The 18942-nt window shown below is 42.5% G+C and overlaps 1 protein-coding gene across 1 annotated transcript in view; it reads left to right on the top strand.

Moving 5' to 3' along the window:
• LOC145389889 (mediator of RNA polymerase II transcription subunit 24-like) overlaps positions 1-18125 on the top strand; it is a 51391-nt gene extending 33266 nt beyond the window's left edge. Inside the window, exons 14-18 of the mRNA XM_080265013.1 lie at positions 842-1011; positions 9260-9437; positions 14977-15017; positions 16157-16254; positions 18055-18125. Of these exons, the coding sequence (XP_080121139.1) occupies positions 842-1011; positions 9260-9437; positions 14977-15017; positions 16157-16254; positions 18055-18125 (558 nt within the window). The remainder of the gene's footprint in view (positions 1-841; positions 1012-9259; positions 9438-14976; positions 15018-16156; positions 16255-18054) is intronic.
• The last annotated feature ends 817 nt before the right edge of the window (positions 18126-18942 follow it).

The following is an 18942-nucleotide window of genomic DNA, read 5'->3' as shown; positions in this document are numbered from 1 at the left end:
GGCACTCCAGCCTGATTGAGCCTGTGTCAGTTCATATCCAAGGGGTGGTTGGAGTTTATTGCTCACGTAATGGCATGCAGGGAAGAGTGAGGCTTGTCACTCTCATCTTAAATGTCCCAACTTACCTTTCCCGGGCTCCTACAATCCTCATGGGGCAGCACAGGTTTAGATGATGGATGGATGGATGGTATGTGGAGTATTGTAGATTGCATAGGATAAGAAACAATGAAGTCTTGGCCATAATGACATCTCCACCTGCCATGTGGGGTTATGGACAGCATTCTGCATGGCCATAAAAACTAGGACAATAAATCATGTGGGTCAATCAGCCAGAGTTTGTCATAGGCTGTGCTCCCTCCCTCACTCAGCAGTGTGGGATCATTCTGATATGTGTAATATTAACTTTAGTGAAGCCCACTTTAAAATAATAAGTACATGCTGTAGAGAAAATCTAAGAACATTGGAATACATTTGTTACGGCAGAAGATTATTTTCTTCTTATGCTTTGCTTGATGGAAATAATAAGTAGAATGATCTTCCTTTCTCATTCCTCCTTTAGGTGCTGGTTTCAGAGAAGTGTGAAACTACAATAAATTATGTGGGTGACTCGGCCAGAGTTTGTCATAGGCTGTGCTCCCTCCCTCACTCAGCAGTGTGGGATCATTCTGACATGTGTAATATTAAATTAAGTAAAGCCCACTTTAAAATGATAAGTTCATGCTGTAGAGAAAATCTAAGAACATTGGAATACATTTGTTAAGACAGAAGATTATTTTCTTCCTATGCTTTTCTTGATGGAAATAACAAGTAGAATGATCTTCCTTTCTCATTCCTACTTCAGGTGGCGGTTTTAGAAAAGTGTGAAACTTTTGTGGAGCAGTGGATGAAGGAGAACATGCCAGAGCCTGGCAGAGTCAAGGCACCTCTTGTGGCCACACGCACTGACCAGAGTGCCGTTGAAGAGTTCATCAGGGAGGTCAGTGTAACAACAGATTTGGAGCATAAGTACAAGTTAGTCGATTCATATGTCTTAAGTTTTCTGATTTCACAGTCCTTTGAATTGTCCACAAAGGAGGCACACTCATACTAAAACTGTGGTTATTGTGAAGGTACAACCAAGTCTGATCCTATCAGAAGAGGATCCAAGTTGGGTAAAACCTATATCATCACAAACACAGTTTTCTGTGTATGTTTATAATTCATCTGATGTATTTTATATATGGTTAAGCGTGTGTATGTGTGTGTTTTCTGTGCTTTTGTCTCTTACTTCGGTGTTTGCAGTAGTCAAACCCCGATATGTGATCCCGCAATAAGTGATACCCAAGCTTAATGATGTGGGTAGAAATACCACCGTACCCCACCTAACAATGGCTGAGATCCGGTTTTGCAGTGTGTCCTGCTTTGTATCGTCCGGGAGCGATGGGCTCAAAGTTTAAATCACACACTTTTCCGCAGCAGACTTAGCCCGCCCACTTGCCAGGATGTGCGGAAACACTCGCGCAGCCGTGCACCCATTGCTGACCCCCGCATGAACCCATATTGCTCTTCTTACACCGCCCGTCACGGAGTGAGGATCTCTCTTACGCTTGCCTTCCCCACATCGTGTTGTATCACCAATATTATGCAAGCCGCTGTCGTAGTGCCTCGTAATTGTGTCCCAGGAGTACTGTGAGTAGGACAGTGATACTAACCGTGTGTGGAGTGTGATTTTTTGTTAATTTTGACCTAATTGATTGTGATCATGTCTGGTAAGGGCATTGCATGTGGTGGGGCTAGTGGTGGTAGTGGTAACCCTAGTTGGGGTGGTAAGCAGCCTGCTAGTGTTGGAGCTGGTGATGTTCCCATGAAGCGCCCTCGTAAAGCTCTGTCGGTTGAAGTGAAGTTAGACATTCTAGAGCACCACGACAAAGGCGAGGGTGCATGTGCTGCCGCACTTTGCAGCAGTTGGTGAGGGTGTGTGCCAGTGATGACAGGACGATGGTCCAGTCATTCTGGAAGGGTTATAACATATGCCACGCCATCAAAAACATCGCAGCTGCATGGAGGGAAGCAGGCCAGCCCACCATGAGTGGTGTGTGGCACAAGCTATAGCTGGAGTGCATACATTCCTTCACCGGCTTCCCCGAGGGCATGCAAGCACCGCTGGTAGAATGGGTGCTGTAGGACATTGTGCAGCTGTCGGACAAGGTGGGCTTCGGGGAGGTCGACAAGGAGGAGATGGAGGAGGTCCTGAACAACCACAGGGAGAAGCTCAACAACGAGGAGCTCCTCATTGTGGGGATTCAGCAGGGACACCAGGCGGCAGAGGAGAAGTCACTCCTGAAGTGTGAGCACTTAGTATGAAAATTCTGAAGGTGATGATGGCCAAGGTTGACAAGGCCATCGCACTTGTGCATACTCACGACTCTGTCTCAGGACAAAGCAAAGACACATCAGATCAGCTGGTGGAGGGGATGAAGGTATACTGGATGATGCTGGAGGAAACGAAGAGGGCAGCCAGGCAGACTACCATCACTGCCTTCTTCAAACAGGCCCCCACCATGCCAGTGACCTGTAGAGGATCTCTCCAGCCCTTGACCAGCGGATGAATCTCCCCAGTCATCATTCAGCAGAGGAACACTGAGGGCTTTCTCCCGCCGAGGACATTGTGCTCAGCCCCTGGGCCCGTACTTATAAAAACTACATTATAGTTAGGTGAAAGTCATAAATGTGAGACTTAAGGAGCACCTCATCATAACTAAGTTGAGACTTTGTTAGGTCAAAGTCACAAGCTGCTGAGTTAGCAGTTGGCGCTGCGTAGCACTTGAGAGTTTCGAAAAATGAAGAAAAATCTAAGAAAGCAACAGAGAAAAGATGCAACAAAAAATCAGAAATTACTACAATATTTTCTTAAATGTTTTCAGGGTAAAGTAAACAGTCAAAGGCTTTTCGTCTCATTAACTCTCCTCCTCTTACTGACTCCCTTCAACCTCTGTCTCTTCGCCGCACTGTTGCATCTTTATCTCTTTTCTATCGCTACTTTAATGGTCACTGCTCCTCTGAACTGTCTGCTTGCATTCCTCCACCTCTACGACGGGCGCGTAGCACCCGTCTGGCAGCAAACTCTCATCCCTTTTCTGTCCAACTCTCTAATACAAGAGTTAACCGTTACTCCCAGTCTTTTATTTATGCAACAGGTCAGCTCTGGAACTGTCTCCCTCTGTCTGTATTTCCTGCTGCCTATGATCACCAGTCTTTCAAACGCAGTGTTTTCCAGGCATCTCAAAATGATCAGTTCTTGAATTTGGCTTTCTATTGTATTTTGTTTTTCTCTTGGAGGGAACTGTTACTGCGGGCTCATGGCCTTTGGTTCCTTCTTCCTCGCATTATAAAAAAAAAAAAAAAAAAAAAAGAATGTCATTTTTGAGGAATTATTAATTTACCACTTTGTGTTGTGGACGAGGACATGTTGCCTCTCCACACCACTCTGTAAACAAACACCACCACCGCCATCCAAGCATGGAGAACTCCAACAGTGTAACAAGCAAACGTTCCAGAAAGCAAAATTGGACCCCGATGCCACATATAAGCTGGCACAGTTGTATCTTGAAAACATACACATGCTGAAGGGGGTTAAAGCCTTGTTTCTTGCTGTTGGTCTTGTTAAGGTCTCCCGCACCAAATCGGTCACAAAAATTATGCCTGCACGGTCCAAACAATATCTCTTGACCAGTTCTGCATCACTTAGCTCGTTAAGCACATCTTTCCTTTCACGAAAACGTCTTGGTTGGCGCTGGCGAATTTGTTGTTGTTGTGGTGCGGCGGCCATCTTTACTGTTATGATCGAGTCGTAAGCCGCGTCCGAAGCGCTATAACCACTCGGGAGGGGTCTTAAGCTATGACTCAGTTTAAGTCGAACATAAGGACTTATGACTTGCTCCTATGAATTTAGGACAGACTTTCGCCTTATGACTCAGTCTTAGTGTTTTATAAGTACGGGCCCTGGTTCTGGACCTCACCTCAAGCCGATCCCCATCTTCCGCGTCACCTGAGTTTCCACTGCTGAACTCAGCCACTCCATCACTATCTTCCTCGCCTTAGCCTCGATCTCTGGCACCACTTCGGCCACTGTCTGTTTCCCTCGCCACCATGTGAGCCACTGCATCTATCTCTTTGCCTCACCACCTCAAACAGTCATCGCAGCTGTCTCCCTTGCCACCTTGTCTGCCATCGCATTGCATCCCATCGCCACCTAGTGAGTCTTCGCATCGCACCCCATTGCCACCCCCAGAGCCATTGCATCAGTCTCCCACTACCATCATCCCACCTCGCCAGGCTTCCTTCCCCTCTGACCCTCCCCTGGAGATGGGGTTTGAAGGCTTTGAGGAGGAGGAGTGAGTGCTAAGGAGCACCACATGTACCCTAGCCTTGGGGGAGATAGCAAGGATGACGACCAGGACCAGACATGGACTCACAAGACGTAAGTGATGATAGGTATATGATATTTTTTTATTTTTTATGATTTTCAGATTTTATTTGTTGGTTTTAGTGAGTTACTAACAGGTTTTAGACTTAGGTTAGCTTGCTTTACAGCGTTAGGCCATTTAGATTGCCTATATACCTTATTTTTGGACTCATTTTGGTGGGTTTAGGACTTGGTTGCGGGGAATCCCAAGGCTCAAAAATGCATCCCTATACTTTACATGTTAAATCAGCCCCGATATGTGATACCCCACTTAGCGTTGGGGTTTTTCTTAATGCATTACATTGTTAAACCCAGGTTGACCTGTACTATTATGCAGACTTGTGAATTACTAACTTGTTTTATGTTTCATGCACAGTATTACATCTTTTTGTTGAAAAGAAAAATACAGTTTAGTACAACAGACTGTTAATTTGCACCGCTATTGTGTCTGCAAATTTTACTGCACAACTTGAAATGTGGAGATCACATCATTGAAGCTCATGATATATTGTAATGGTGAAATCCCCCAATTTTTGTAGAGTACCTCCTTTGGTTCTCATGAAAAATTTGTATCCCCACCTGATCATATGTGACATTAATTGCAGTACACATACAACCTCTCGGAACATCACTGTGCATAAAGAAGACTTAATTAGAGTGTACATATGGTTAATTAGTGGTGATCACTTTCCGTGACAGAACGGAGCAGTGTTTGGGAGTCAGGGAATGGGTATCTTTAGATGATGACTTCTGTAGGGTAAAATTGGGCAATTTTGCTGTGTACGGTGGTTTTTGCTAAATACAAACTGCCACATATGGGATACAGTAATCCCTGTACTATCCGGACGCCCACTTTCCAGACACCCCACTTACCGGACATTATGGGCCTGGACCTTCGGAATCCAAAAATGACCAAAAAAAAAACATCCCCCCAAAATCCAAATTTTTTCCCACCCGTAATTTGAAATTGCCGCTTGGCGCTGAACAGCTGTTTGCACCATGGCTCCTTCACCCCTTCCTTCCTCCCCTCTCCCCCCTCCCCTCTCAGGGTTGCCATTTGGTATTTTTCGCTACCAAATGTGGGCCAATTTGGTATTGAAGAATTTGTTTGGTAATGAATCAGAATAATGCATTACCAAATGGATTTTTCACACGTATGAGGATACACAGGATGGAGATGGTGGATTGTCTGCTCTCTCTGATTAATCTGCTAGCCTTCATAGCATGAAAATAATCAACATGCTGTTACTTATAAGGAGAGTGATTAATATTCCATCTATCCATCCATCCATCCATCATTCATTCCTACATTGCCCCATGAGGAGCGTAGGAGCCCGGGGTTAGGCAGGTGGTCCTGACATTTAAGATGAGAGTGACCAACCTCTCATCCCTGAGTGGCATTACGTAAGCAATAAACCCCAATCATCCCTTGGATATAAACCTTCACCGGCTCAATCCGATTGGAGTGCCGTAATTACCCACTAAACCACCAGGTGCCAAAATTTGGTTATATGGTTACCACCCAGCAAAGTAAATTGTTTCCCGGTGTACAAGAAATCATTTGGCTTGTCACTCAGTGTAGAGTCACCCACAGGCAGAAGGAAGAGGAAAGAATGAAGGAATGAAAGACAGAAGTGGGAGTGTAAAGTCATCCGTAGGCAGAAGGACGAGGAAAGAATGAAGGAAAGAAAGATAGAAGAAGATGGAAGGAAAGAAGGATGGAGGAGAAGACAGGGCAGACACCCGAGAGCAACACTACGTTGAGTGAGTGGATGGTGAGCGCCCCCACCTACCACAACACTTTTATATATAATTAGTGAAGAATAAATGCTTGCTTTATGAATTTGGTAATGAAAAGCTAAATTTGGTAATGAAAATTGAGGAGTTTGGTAATGTGGCTGAGTTTCAACCTTGCAACCCTGCTCCTCCCTCACCACCAGTTACCGCCTAACTGTCATCACAAGTGGATGCTTATCACAATGGATGCCACACATGCTCGTTTTTGTAAATAAACAGTGAATAAACTGCAATACCTCGCCACTAGACCACATGGGAATTTACAGTGGTGTCCAGTGTTAAAATTTTAGAATTTAGAGTGCAAAGGATCAGCTGTGGAGTGCAAACTGGTGGTTCAAACTGGCGTGGTGCATTTAAGGGCAGAATGTGCAGTGTTAAACAATTATAACTCACAGTGCAAAGAATTACTGTAAGTGCAGCACAACACTGGATTACTGTACGTACTTCGAGAGCATTTTCACCACTGCCAAAACCTTAGAGAAGGTGGCCACAGACATGCTATAAGTACCCTGTACACTGCTGTTTTCCATAACCACTTCTAATTCTTCATTCTCTGGTTCCTTTTCATTTATTTCATGCTTTATGTCCATTATTCGTTTAAATAGGGTCTGAAATAGGTTTAAATAGGTGCTTTGCATGTCTGGTAGGGAGTTATTTAGGTGGCTTTTAAAGTTAGGCTGGGTCAGAGTCCTCAAGTACTAGTCCAGCAGGCTGGGGCCCACTATCTGGATGGGACCACTTTCTCGACATGCCTATGGCTCTGTCACGTCGGATAGTGGAGGGATTACTGTATATTTCAAGAGCAAGAGTTTACACACCCGATGATGTAAGTCTCGTCCAGGTTGACCGAGTAGTTCACACACAGCAGCGCAGCAAAGAAAATAATAGTTACCCTTCCCAGTCTGGCGAGAGGAGGTACCTCGCAGAAAGTGACCTCATTACAGTGATTCACCTGTTATGGAAACTGTAATATGACTATATATCTGTAACATAAAGGTATCTATCTATTTATCTATTGCCAGACGCCACAGTCCCGTAAGGGGTGGCCATTTGACTTCGAGTTATTTGTTTTACGGGGAGGGGCACTAACCCTCCACCATTCCGCTTGTTGACACGTAGGGAGCACGTATGGTTTGGTCATATGGTTACCACCCAGTGGTGTAAATGGTTTCTTGGCATACAGGAAACCATTTGCATGTCACTCAATATAAAGCCACCTGCAAAAGAAAGAAAAGCAAAAAGAAGTGACAGGAAAGATGGGAGAAATAGGAAGAGAGGAGGGCAGGCACAGAAAAAGAATAATAAAGGGTAAGGAAGAAGTAGGCAGCACTACATCAAGTGAGTGGGTGATGGTCGCTGCCACCTGCCACTACATAAAGGTATAACATGGCTTTATGTGTGCAAAAATGTTTCACTTACCATAGGAAAACAAATAATTACAACATTAAAGGAGTAAAAAGCTTTGGCATAGAGATGTAACCCACAGAAATATGTGGTAATGCATGGTAAATTTCCAATAACATACATTACTTTGGGCTAATAACATACACACATATTACCATACATACACTAGGTATTGCTACAATAAAAAAGCATAGTCTTATTTTAGGTTATAAAGTGTAATAAAGCTGAGAAAAGACTCCTTATTTGATGCATCACGCGAGAGTGTAGGGTTGTAGCAGAGAAGGAAGGTGGAGGGAGGGTGGGGAATTTCCAGAGGGAGGAAGTGAAGAGTGTGGAAACATCACTCATTCAAGTAGGAAAGAGAAGTGGTGAGGGATACGTCTCTTGGCAGCCATGTCAGGGGAGTCAGGTGAGTGGAGGGGGGGGCAGGAGGGGAGTCACTGCTACAGCCAAACCTCACCTCTATGCTGTAGTGGCAGCAGGAAGGGTAGAAAGATTGGGATATGTCACATAAGGCATCAACTGAGGGGGTAGGTAGAGGGAGAGAGATGGCAGAGGGGGGGCTAACCCCCCCACTCTGTTGGCGGGCTGGAGCCCTCCTCCCTCCCTCTCAACTCGTAGCTGGTGTGGTCTTGGAGCAGGTTACATCAAGTAAGAAGCGGGAAACTTTGAATGCAGTTTTGTATTGCAATTGATCTATCGTGCTTTTTAGGCCAGGGTGTCAGAGTAATGCAAACCCCCATAGGGCTGTTTAGGGTGTTAGGGGTTAAGCCGGGGTATTGCATCTAGGGGTTTTGTATATCGCGATATTACTATATACGGTATATATATACAGTATATATATAGTGAGAGAGAGAATTTGACCTTAAAAATTTAAATTTCTTAATGCGTTTACACTTTTTGCGTGGCCTTGAAGTCGAGGTGGAGGACAGAGCAAGTTTTGGAGGCCGAGGTCAAGGCCATGACGCAGAGACCAGTCCTTAGCCCCGTGCCTGATGTGTACTATGGCAACCCTATACGTGGATTCTGTATTAAGAAACATAATTTTTGTATACGTGTGTGTATTGTAAGTATATTTGACAATTGGATTTTAAAAAATAGATTAACTTATTCTGTGTTATATAAAATGCCTTAAAAAGGAATGGGGTTGATGGACTAGGAATCCTTAGGAATCCTACTACCCAGGAATGATCTGGGGGGAAAAAAAAGAAAAAAAATGATGCAGAAGTTTCACAGCTGGGCTCCATGCCTACTTGGGAGCCTAATTAAACTGGGCAAGCTTGTATGGCTGTGTGTAATGAGCAGTGTGAATGAAAATTATAAGAGAATAAATAAGAGGAAGTATTCATGAAAGGAAGAAATTGTCAGTAAGTGAATGATGGGAAAGCTATGATATGCACAGTGTCAGGTTCGTGTACTCATGGATGAGTTGGACAGTAGAGGAGTTTGTTGAATGATGAATTAAGAAGATGATTAATGATTATAATTGAAGCTGTCACATATGCTCCTTCTGATGACAGAGGTATTGAAGGAAAGAACAGTTGCAGCCTTAGTGTAAAATAATTTCAGAGTTATACTGTACCTGAATAAAAATTTGTGTTTATCATTTTTCAGCATGATGCGATGGAGTGAAGTGTGCCAGGTGGCAGGTGTGGCATTGCCTGAGGTAGTGACAGCAGCACAGCAAGGAGCACTTCCACTGCAGCATGTGCGAGAACTCTTAGACCGCCTCCGATACCACCTCTGCTGCCTCCCCATATGTGTTGCCACTTGGCTCTGCTCTCATGTCCAGGTCGGTCTGGTCTGGGATGATAGTCTTATTGAATTGATTTTTGCATGACATGCAAGAGCTATTACAAGTTTCAGATACAGTTTACTGTAGTCAGACATCAGCTTTCATGAAGTGTTCCATTTGAAGATTTAAATATTTGTGGCATTATCAAAAGTTCCACAAATAACAATTGTAGGAGGATCTGAGAATTACAAAGGATTAATGATGTGACACATTTCCCTATTTCACTTTGCATGCTATTGACAATTAATTTATTTCTTGTTATTAATAACATGATAGGTGGGGGCACTCATCATCCACTTACTCGATGTAGTGCTGCTCTCGGGTGACTGCCCTTTCCTCTCTTCCTTCCTTCCTTCCTTCCCCTTCTGTCTTTATTTCCTTCATTCTATCCTCCTCCTTCTGCCTATGGGTGACTTTACACTTCCTCCTCTGTCTTGCTAAATTCCTCCTCTTTCTGCCTATAGGTGACTGTACACTGAGTGACAAGCCAAATGGTTTCCTGTACAGCAGGAAACCATTTACTATGCTGGGTGGTAACTGTATAACCAAATTATGGTGCCTGGTGGTTTAGTGGGCTACTAAGGCCCACAAAACCAGCATGCTTGTTTACGTCCACAGGCTTTGGTTGTATTAGGTTTTCCTACTACCTCCGCTGATTCTTTTAGCACTTTTGTTAGTTTGTCATTCAGCTCATCAGTGTCACATTCAGCATTACTGAAAGCCTGAAATCTGTTCCTTATTTCCAACTGAAAAGCTGCTTTGTTTTCGCTGACTTTTATTGGGCATATCTTTTTGTCTTTAATCATCTTCTTTCTTTCACTTTTGAAATTAAATCTTGCTGTGCAACCCACCATTCTATGGTCACTTCCAATATTTACTTTGTTGACAACTGTGACTTTTGTGATTGTGTTATTCTTATTTGGTATAGTGAAGTCGATTTCATTCTTGATTTCTCCATTTGGGCTTCTCCAAGTCCACTTTCTCCCTGTTCTTTTGTGAAAGAATACACACACACACACACACACACACACACACACACACTCAACCCCCTGCTATCACGCGTTCAGCTATCGCGGTTATCTGCTATCGCGCTCACATCAAATGCGCAACCATACATGCTATCATGCACCCCAAGACAGCTATCACGCGTCGAGTTTGAAGACAGGCTAAGCGAAACTTATTCACACGGCCCTTCATACGAGGTTTGCCGAGGATACGATGGTTAATCGGAACGGTAACGTGGTAAAATTGCTGACGATACCACAGGCATTTGGAATGCATCTGAATGGATTCCTGCCGAGGATACGACGGGCAAAACAGTGTGACCAAAATCCAGGCGACTCGACAGAATATATTGTACTACAGCATTGAAATTTAGCCTAGCACTGAATACTTATTAATACTGTATTTTAGAATAAATATCAATAATTTTGAAACCCTTATAAAGAGGTAATATTTCCTATGCAGAGAAAACTGTGATGTTGATAAAGTAATCACGTGTTTACAGCCGAGACGGGGCTCTGGCAACAGTGTGAGGAATGTGTGTGATAGCGTCCATGTTTTGTTCCACTTAAATCTTCATCGGCCGTTCCTGATACGATGCACCGTGTGATACCCCCTTTAGCTGTGGACACTAAGAAATCATGGAGACAGCTAAAGAGATCTGGCGGCAACTAAGCCACTCCCAAGCCTCGGAACCCATCAAACCACCCAAGCCGTAATCCTTATAAAAGTTTGATGGCCTTTTATGTTGTTTATTTATTCATTATACTGTTATTATTAATGTAATAATGCTTTATTTCATGTTAGAGGAGAGATTGGCAGGAAATCGTAGGCATAAAGTGGTTAAAAGTTAGAAAAATGGGCCACCGAAAAACCAATTAGAAATTTTCCCATTGATTGTTCAGTTCAGCTATCACGCGCGTTTCCTGTGACCAATTAGGCGCGATAGCAGGGGGTTGAGTGTACCTCTTTAATTTCCTCTTTCCAGGGCATCACCCTTCCCTTTATACACATTTACAGTTATACTCCAGCCAATCATATGGGACAACACACTCACAAATAATCATATTTATCAGGTCAGTGACTAACCTCACCCCTATATCTCCTAAGGGCTTCAACATTTCGGCAGTCAACCCAGACACACCTGCTGCCTTCCCCACCATCATCCTGCTATTTCCTCACTCACAGTAGCAGCATTATTCATAGGCCAAGGGTCAAACACTGGATCTGCTGGCTCAAACCTTCCCTGTCCCAGTCAAACTCCCCATTCAAGAACCGGCTATAATGCTCTCTCCATGCATCTTTAATATCCTCACTGTTCACCACTACCCTTCCTTCATCATTCTTCACACACTGCTCACCTATAATATCCCGATTATCCCTCTCCATCTGATTTGCCACCTTAAATGTCATATTTTTCCTTTCCTAATGATTTAGGTTATCAAGTAAAGTATCTGTGACTGACTTCGCCCTGTATACCTCTCTTCTAGCCCTACACTTGGCAGTCAAGTATTCCTCCTTGCTACCACCCTTCTTCCATTCCAGGAAAAACCTTCTTTTCTCCTTAACTGCAGCTTCTACACCCTCATCCCACCACCAGGTTACTTTATATTTTGATGGTCCTCTTGTCCAACCGCATGTTACCTTAGTAACTGTCAAGAGATTGTTCTTGAGGGCTCTGTACTGTTCATTAATGCCTCTGTCTACAGCTCCCTGTTCAGCCACCACTCTCCTCATCTTGCTGTAGAAGGCATCCCTTACTACTGTACTTGGTTTTTCAGCTTCCATATTTTCCTCATAGGTACATAAGTCCTCTTTTTCATCACTCGTTCTTTAAGCACCATATCACAAATCAATAGTTTCTGCTGCTGGACACACTCCTCACTTCCTATAACTTTAACATCCCTCACTAACCTCCTATCAGCCCACCTAACCAGAAAATAATCTATCTGACTGCTTTTTCCCCCAGACTCATACATAATTAACCTACTGTCTCTATTCCTAAAATATGTGTTGCACACAATCATGTCTGTTGCCTCCCCAAACTTGAGTATCCTTTCCCCTTCCGCATTCCTTATACCATACGCACATCCCCCATGTACTCCTGCATAACCTTGTGCTGCTTCACCTACATGACCATTGAAATTCCCTCCCAAAACCACTATCTCTTGATTCGGCATACCACCTACTACACGTATTAAATCATCCCAAAATCTGTCTTTCTCTTCTTCATCCAATCCTGCCTGTGGAGCAGATGCCGATATAATTGCAGCTATCTTTCTACTGGATAGAATTTTCACTACCAATATCCTATTGCTTACTCTCATAACATTTATAATATATTCCACCTATTTCTCCGCAATCAGTGACATCCGCAGCAGGGCCCGACAGCAATGAATGAGTAAATGGGGAGTGTGTCGTCCTGTCTCGGCTACCTCCCTTTCCTTGAGGGAAGCAGCCCAGGTATATAGATAGATTTCTCCGCAACCATCACACCAACACACCCATATCCGTCTGTCCCCCCCTGCCAAAACAACGTATAGTAACAGTCCTTCCCAACAATCTTTCTGGCTGATCCACCCAGTACCAGACTTCCTGCAAACACGCCACATCCACTCACGTCCTACTGAATGCCTCAACGACTTCCCCTGCTCTTCCCCTCAAACTTCCCACATTCCATGAACCCACCCTCATCCCCCTGGTTGATTTACTGTCCTCAGGCTTGCTTTGAAACTTATTCTTGTGTTTTGTCATAGTCAGTATTAAGAAAGGGGGATAGACATACCCCATAACTAAATTACCTGGATATCATCTGGTGGTAGCGAGAATAAATAGAAATGACAACCATGGGCAGAATGGGTTATTTTCCATGTGTTGACGATGATGATAATGTAATTACAGTTTTTTCCTTCTCAACTCAACAGAAGCAAAGAGAGCCATAGAGAGACAGAAGACACAACCTCCTACAAGTTCATCAACACCAGCGGACCTGTTACCTGTCGAGGAGGAGGAGAAAGAAAAGAAGGAGGGGGTGAAACGGGATGAAGAGACCGTTAGGAAGGAGTCGACACTGACTGAGGAGACGAGCCATGTGGGGGAAACTGAACACGATGATAAACTGGACAGTGAAATGAAGGGTGAAAAGGAGAGGAAACAGGAGATAGGAGAGAAATATAGTGATGGGAAGAAGATGGATAGTTTAATTAATGATGAAGTAGAAAAGCAAGAGAAAGGAGAAAAATCCAGTGATGAGGAAAGATTAGACAGTGATAACAAGGGTGAAATAGATGAAAAAGAAGAGAAAGGAAGAAGATTGAGGGTTGAGAAAATATTAGACAGTGGAACTAAGTGTGAAGTAGATAAGAAATGAGAGAAAGGGGAAAAATCTAAGGCTGAGAAAAACCTAGACAGTGGAAATAATGGTGAAATAGATAAGAAAGAAGAGAACAATGAGAATTCCAAGGGTGAGACGCGCATGAATGCAGAGAGAGCCCGGTGGATAATATTTCAGGAACTGAAGATGCTGGCAGATCCCGTCCATCACCGTAATTTTAGAGAGTAGGTGTTTTTTTTAATTGTGAGCCACTTGAATCCCTCTGTGTGATTAAGTTACGTTTGTGGAAAAAAAAACAGTCAGTTGTATATCAGATGTAGGGATCATAGCAATCTTATATGGGAAATTGGTGATTATTTGTCGAAAAAGATGCCGAAATATTAAGATCATATAAGCAAACAATTGCACAATGGAAGATCGTATAGTGGGGTTTAGGTGCACTGATGTATTGAATATTGGTTAGGTAGTATGTTGTTACTGGTAATAGGGTAGAAGGGAGTGTGCTTAGTTGGTGTGGTCATATGCTATACAGGTATTTGCCACTCGGTGTCCACAGTACGTTCCGAAAAATAGGATGTTAAGTGATCTGGACATTAAGCGACTACCATAACTTATGCACTGAATACTGTACTGTATATTGTACTATATATACAGGTATGTGATATATACTGTACTGTATATTACCTGTAAAGTACAGTATGAAAAGCCCAAATTAAGACAAAAACACATATAGCCACATGACTGGATGTGGGTGCCTGTGGCCGGTGTTGATGACACTGTTATACAGTAAACTTTTTACTGCATGTTAGTAAACTTTTTACAGTTTTTTTTTTTTGGTCTATTTTTTATGGCTTTTATGTAAGTAGATTAGGTTAGCATAGATATGGCTAGGTTGGGTTAGGTTAGATATGGTTATGTTATGTTGTTAGGTTAGGTTAGCTTGGGTTAGGTAAGATTATATTACCAGCATGTTAAGTTAGATTACCTTAGATTTACCGGTAGTAATGTTCAGTTAGTGAAGGTTAGGTCAAGTTAGGTTAGGTTAGTAAGAATGAAATGACTTAGGATGGATTAACCTTCGGGGTGAATTGATGGGAAAACCCTCTAATCTGATGCCTCTCCCCAGGTACTGCACCCATGTTGTGACATGAAATTAATGAAGTGGCAGCAGAATTGCTCAAAGCTGTGGTTCTGTTCCAGAGGCAACTGTATGCACGGGATCCTGCCAAGGGTGCCATCAAGTCAGTTGATAATTTTTGTTGTTGCTGTTGTAGCACAGGTAGTAGTAGTAGTAGTAGTAACTGTGACCCCAGGCCTATGTAAACAAGAAGCCAGTGGACTATAGGCTGAAGCTGACATTTTTCTGCAGTCCACCATTTTTCAATTAGGGAATGGGAAGGAAATTGATGGTTGTTTGTAAAACCAGGCAGTGGAACCACCGAGTTATATAGGTACCGGACTACTGGCACATGAAGGCGTTCTCTGCCAGCACCTGCTTCAAGTGAAACCGCCCTAAGTGAGACATATTTCTGGTTTGTGACTGAGTGGTTAAAGCTTAAAAACATTCATTTCTAACTTGCGAGCAACTTTATAATGAATCATAAGTAACTTTAAGTGAATATCGTCATCATCATCATCATCATTATCTAATCCTGTGTTGCCCCATGAGGAGTGTAGGAACCCAGGGCTAGGCAAGTTGGTCCAGACATTTAAGATGAAAGTGACCAGCCTCACTCATCCCTGAGTGGCATTACATGAGCAATAAACCCCAACCATCCCTTGGATATAAACCTACATTGGCTTAATCTGGCAGGAGTGCCTTAGTTACCCACTAAACCACCAGGTGCCATAGTTTGGTTATGTGGTTATCACCCAGCGTAGTAAATGGTTTCCTGAAGTACAGGAGACCATTTGCCATGTCAGTCAGTGGAGAGTCACCTGTAGACAGAAGGAAGAAGAAAGAAAGAAGGAAAGAAAGAAAGAAAGAAGAGGAAGGAAGGAAAGAAGAAAGGAAGAGAGGAGAGGACAGTCACCTGAGAGCAGCACTACGTCGAGTGAGTGGATGGTGAGCGCCCCCACCTACCACTAATAGATGTTAATTCATCAGCAGCAGAATAATGAAACAGCTTTTAAAGTGAAACAGCTCTAACCTATTAGAGTGATATTTTCTATTTTATTCTCTCATGATACAGTTTTATTCAGCATAAGAGAGACTTTGAAGTAGAGAGGTTAGAAATACCCTCCATCAACCCCATCACCATAGAAAGTCTTCCAAAGGAAAATGAAATAATCTGGTAGTTATGAAAATACAGTTGATTAATACATCGTTGGATTCATGCTATTAATTTAGGCCAAATTGTAACTCCCTTTTTTTTGACAGGCAGAGGTTTGTGTGTGGGCTGAAGCAGACAACCAAGTTAATGGGCAAGATGTCATGCATCATTATGGCACCAAATATACAGAAGTGCTATGAACCAGGTAACAACATATTGGCATGTTTGTTTTAACCTGGCTCAGATCCTAACCTCTTTCAGCTCAGTTGATGGCCAAATGTAGTTGGATGAGAGTCAGTTTGACAAGCAACCAAGGAGATTCCTACCTCATAATGAAGGCTTACAGAATTTCATATGCCCTTGACTTGGTATTCAAGGTGTGGAAGTGGCCCAGCTTTGTCAGCTGAAAATTAACCAACAATAGTGTGTCAGCTGTTATTATATTACTGTATCCCTTTTCTATGTGCTTAATTGAGTGAAGTAAGCGGTGATTGATTATTTGTTATTTCATGTCATTGTTTGGTCCAATAAATTTTGGGTTAAGAGTGAATGCGTGAGAATGTTGTACAGTATGGTACAGTACAGTACAGGTACTGTAAGTAGTGTTATAAACAGTAATGTAGTAGTAACCACAACCCTAGGCTTATCTGAATGTGAACCCAGTGGATTACAGGCCAGAGATGCCATCTTCTTGTAGCTCACCATTCTCCTTTTAGAGGAGAGGGAGGGAGTTGAGGGAAGTATGTATAACTGGGCAAGTTAGAGTAAAAAGAAAATAAGCTAAAAGGGGAAATCTTTTAAACCCCTGAATTATAAGTCATGTGTTATTTTATTTATTTATTTACTTACAGCATGAAAAAATATAATGGAAATTGGCTGTTTGGGTTTGGTAATGTGTACTGTATTGTAAATGAGTTTTTATTCCTATAGAACAGTAATAATTGGATGAGAATGAATGAATGAATGAATGAAAGAACAGTAATGAGAAGCCGCACAGTCTGTTGCATAACACAAGCACAGTGGCTGCCCTGGATGCTGGTACTTTCAGCTGGATGTGGGTCTTCCAGTCTGCCTGCACGTTTTTCTTTAAAGTGTGTGTATGTGTGTGTGTTCTTACCTAATTGTATCTTTACAGGAATGAGTCAGGCTCATGCTGTTCTGTGTATTAAACCAGTTTTATCATACATATCCATAAATTTGTGAATATTTTTGGCACACACTATTTCATTTAGTAGTGCATTCCACTGATCAATTGCCCTATTTGGGAAACTAAATTTCCTTGCATCTTTATCACCTCTCTTTTTACATACATGTAGTTTTTTGCAGTGTTCTCTTGTTGATGCTTCCCCATAGGTTATATATTCATTTATGTCTATTTTCTCTTTGCCTGAGATGCATTTATATGGCATGATCACATCTCGTCTTTACCTTCTCTCCTGTAGTGTTGGTAGATTCAGTTTTTCTAGTCTTTCTTCGTAGCTTAGGTCCCTTAAGCTTGGTACCCATCTTGTAGTTGCCCTTTTTACTTTTCCAGTCTTATCTATGTGTTTTTTGAGATGAGGACTCCAGACTACTGATGCATATTTCAGGGTTGGTCTGATGAATGATGTTATTATCTTTCTCAGTGTGTCTTCATTTATATATGTGAATGCTATTCTCATATTAGTAAGCAGTGTATACATGTTATGTAGCTTCTCACTGATGTGATCATCTGGAGATAGTTTGTTACTGATAATCACTCTTAGGTCCTTCTCCCTTTCTGATATGTGTAGGGTTGACCTTCATAACTTATAATCCCAATCTAATCTTTTCTCACTTTTGCCACACTTAATTATATGACACTTGTCCACATTAAATTCCATTTGCCATTTATTGCTCCATTGTGTGTGTGTGTGTGGGGGGGGGAAGCAGAAACCAGAGGCCAATGACTCTCTATGTTGTAGGAATGGCTCTGTTCCATTGACTGAAATCTATGTGGTATTAACTCAGAATTTTCCACCCACAGAAGTTCAGGCCCCTGGATCTCCTGCCCAAGAAGACCTGTGCCATCTGATGCAGCTTGACAGTGGCAGATGAAGCGCCTCACACCTAAGATATCTGTCTATCTATCTATCTATCTATCTATTGCCAGACGCCACAATCCCGTAAGGGATGGCCATTTGACTTTGAGTTATTTGTTTTACGGGGAGGGGCACTAATCCTCCACCAACCCACTCGCTGACACATAGGGAGCATGTATGGTTTGGTTATATGGTTACCACCCAGCATTGTAAATGGTTTCTTGGCTTACAGGAAACCATTTGGCTTGTCACTCAATGTAAAACCACCTGTAAAGGAAAGAAAAGCAATAAGAAATGACACGAAAGATGGGAGAAATAGGAAGAGAAGAGGGCAGGCACAGAAAAAGAATAATACAGGCTAAGGAAGAAGTAGGCAGCACTACATCAAGTGTGTGGATAATGGTCGTCACCACCCACCACACACCTAAGATATCAAAGAGGTGAATTTTCTACCCTGAAGGTATGCCATCAAGGCATAAATAAATGTCGGGATGTTTAATTTTTAACCCCCATTAAACTGTTTTTAATTCCCCCTTAAGAGCTAGATAACTGCAACTGTGAGAATGTTAGATGCCTGAGCAGTTGTGTGAGAATGTCAGTTGACTGCAGTTGTGTAAGAATAGTGGGGAATGTTTAATTATGTGTGTCTCTTGTAATTTTTTATCCCACAGTGAAAAATAAATTGTCCATCATGTGAAATGTACGTTTTAGTTAAGGCTTTTTTAGACTCAACACATCTCTTTGATTCATTCTCATTGCATCTCAGCATCCTTTTGTATGCACCTAATAATGAATACAGTGATGTAGGAGAATACTGAGTAGCAAAAAGGAAG

Source organism: Coenobita brevimanus, unplaced genomic scaffold (assembly GCF_032717465.1).
Source record: "Coenobita brevimanus isolate Jiangsu-jjx unplaced genomic scaffold, ASM3271746v2 jjx.HiC_scaffold_2589, whole genome shotgun sequence".
Classification (NCBI taxonomy): domain Eukaryota; kingdom Metazoa; phylum Arthropoda; class Malacostraca; order Decapoda; family Coenobitidae; genus Coenobita; species Coenobita brevimanus.
This window is presented reverse-complemented; position numbering and strand designations above follow the sequence as displayed.